This window comes from Antechinus flavipes, chromosome 1 (genome assembly GCF_016432865.1).
Source record: "Antechinus flavipes isolate AdamAnt ecotype Samford, QLD, Australia chromosome 1, AdamAnt_v2, whole genome shotgun sequence".
In the NCBI taxonomy this organism is placed as follows: domain Eukaryota; kingdom Metazoa; phylum Chordata; class Mammalia; order Dasyuromorphia; family Dasyuridae; genus Antechinus; species Antechinus flavipes.
Genome location: NC_067398.1, coordinates 215,823,863 through 215,826,877, shown reverse-complemented (window position 1 = coordinate 215,826,877; position 3,015 = coordinate 215,823,863). Strand labels below are relative to the sequence as shown.

The 3,015-nt window shown below is 36.4% G+C and overlaps 1 protein-coding gene across 1 annotated transcript; it reads left to right on the top strand.

The window, feature by feature from the left end:
* The first annotated feature begins 544 nt into the window (after positions 1 to 544).
* LOC127544887 (olfactory receptor 2K2-like) lies at positions 545 to 1,495 on the top strand. The gene has a single exon (XM_051971780.1). It carries the CDS (start codon positions 551 to 553, stop codon positions 1,493 to 1,495), a length of 945 nt encoding a protein of 314 aa, XP_051827740.1. The 5' UTR covers positions 545 to 550.
* Positions 1,496 to 3,015: the final 1,520 nt, after the last annotated feature.

Here is a 3,015-nt window from a genome sequence, read left to right as displayed (position 1 = left end):
TAAGATGACTGAACAATAACAATGTGCCAGATATTGTGCTAGGTCCTGGGTGTACAAAAACCAAAACAAAATCCAATGAAATTTCCTATTTCAAATAACTTTTATTCTTTTGAGGGAAGATAATTTGTAATCATAAAAACATATACAAAACATATGCTATATAGATGTAAGGTGGTTTCAGAAAGGAGGCAATTGTGGGAGGAGGTATCAGTAAAGAACTCATATAAAATGTAGCATGTGAACTGAAAGTTGAAGACAATTAAGTATAAATAACAAGCAGAGGGATGTATGTCAGACATGGTAAATTGCAAAAACATGGAGACTGAAGAGGAAATTTTATGTGTAATGAAAAATAAGAAGGCAGTTTGGTTGAATTGTAAAATGTATGGAATTTGAAACAAACAAAACTTTCTTACTTAACAATCTTTTGGGGTCAAATTATATGTAAGTTAAAGAAATAATCCTTGCTAAGGATAGAATTTACTGTCACTCAATTAAATATTATGAAATGTTCACCTCTTTCTATATCCACAGATAAAAGAGGAAAAACATGATAGAAGGAGAAAATCACACCATTTGGACCTATTTTATTTTGGAGGGATTTTCTAAGTATCCAAAATTAGAGATGGTTCTTTTTGCATTCAGTCTTGTAATGTACCTGATTATACTGCTTGGGAATAGCACTCTTATTGTAATCAGCATCCTGGATTTTCACCTTCACACCCCCATGTATTTCTTCCTAGGGAACCTTTCCTTCATGGACATCTGTTATACATCCTCCTCCATTCCAACTTTACTGGTTAACTTGTTGGCCACAGAAAAAACGATCATCTTCTCGGGGTGTGTTCTGCAAATGTATCTCTCTCTTGCCATGGGGTCCACAGAGTGTGTCCTCTTGGCTGTGATGGCATATGACCGGTATGTGGCCATCTGTAACCCTTTGCGGTACTCTATTGTCATGAATCAAAGGATCTGTGTGCAAATGGCAGCTGGATCGTGGATAACTGGTTGCCTCACAGCTCTCCTAGAAACAAGTTCTGCTCTACGAGTGCCTCTTTGTGGGAATGTGATTGATCATTTCACTTGTGAAATTCTTGCCATGCTGAAATTGGCCTGTAGCAGTTCCTTGTTCATGGACATGATTATGCTAGTGGTTGGTGTGCTTCTCCTTCCCATTCCCATGCTCTTAATTTGTATTTCCTATTTTTTCATTCTTTCTTCCATTTGGAGAATTAACTCAGCTGAGGGAAGAAACAAAGCTTTTTCTACTTGTGGAGCCCACTTGACAGTGGTGATTTTGTTCTATGGGGCTGCCCTGTCCATGTATCTCAAGCCCCCAACAACAAGTTCTCAAGAAACAGACAAAGTCATTTTCTTAATTTATGGGGTGCTAACGCCCATGCTAAATCCCATCATCTACAGTCTGAGGAACAAGGAAGTCAAAGAGGCTGCAAAAAAACTATTTAAGAGAAATTCTCCTTTGTCACAAATATAAAAGATTCTGATTGGGTTAAGATCACTTCGTATCTGCAGGAGTAGATCACTATAATATGACTACTTTGAAGAATAGCAAGGAAAGTCATTTAGCACCTAAAGCTCTGTCTTAGACTCTTTATTCTATGAGCTGATAGCAAATGAAGTCAGTTATTACAATATAAGAGACATATATTGTACTTAGAGGCACTGTGCTGTCATAGAATAAAATGCTGGACCTGGGATCAGGATCTCTGTTATGATTCAGATGCTTGTTGGCTGTGAATCATGGGCAAGTCCCTTAATCTCTTTGGGTTTCAATTTTCTTATCTGTAAAGTGAGAGTAATAAAATTCATATTACCTATCTCTCAGGTTGTTGTAAGAAAAGAACTTTATAAGGTCCTAAGTGCTATAAAAATGTGAATTATTTAATAAGTAAATGGAATATTTGCTCAAACCCAGAATTCCACTGCATATATATTGGTATCTTTTTTTTTTCTATTTACTCTTCTTGTATGTTTCATTGATATAAGCTATTTGGTCTTTGTATCTGCCAATCCTTGTATTTCCTCCATTTAGAAAATACTTGTTCCTCAAAATTCACTAGTTCTAGGATGTCTTTTCCAATGAATTCAAGTAAAATTATATTCTTTTTGCTTGACATTCAAGGTTTTCTACAGTTTGCCACTAGGCTCCTTTATCTCTTTCTCATTTGGCGACTTCATCAACTCCCAGAAATTCAATTATGATCTGTAGCCAACTCCAAGATTTAAATATCTAGTCCTTGTCTCTCTCCTGAGCTTTAATCCCGCATTACCAGTTGCCTGTTAGACATGTTGCAAATCTTTCATACTCAATATATTCAAAAAAGAATGAAATATTTTTTTCCCTTCCCAATCCCACTCCTTTTTTGAACTTCCCTATTTTTGTCAAAAAATATTTTCTGTCCTTTCAGTTAGCAAATTTGGTGTCATGCTTGACTCTTCATTCACTTACCCCAAACATTCATACAATGTCTACTCTTGTTTCTATCTCTATAACCTCTCACATTTGGACACATCTCTTTATTCCAGTGGCTACCATCTTAGTGCAGACTGTCATATCTTTTTCTGGACTACTATAGTACCTTCCTAAAAGATATCTTTTTCCACTCCAGTCTATTTCTTTCAAAAAGTTGCCAAAGTGATTTTTTCTAAAGCATAAATCCAATCATGTCACTTCTGGGCTCAAAAAACTCTAGTGGCTCCCTATTACATTGAGGATAAATTCTTCTGTTTGTGATTTAAAGATCTTTCTAGCCCAGCCTCATCCTACTTTTTCATTACCCTTAAACAGTACTCTTCCTCCATCCCCTCTACACACCCTATAATCCAGCCATTTCTCATAAGGAACACTTCATATCTCATCTCCATGTGCTTATGCACCAGCTTTTGAAGTATCCTGCATTTCTGAAATTCTTTCCTTCCTCACCTCTTCATCTAGTAGTCCCTGGTTTCCACTGACTCGCCCCACCTTCTATATAAGGCTTTTCTTAGTCACTT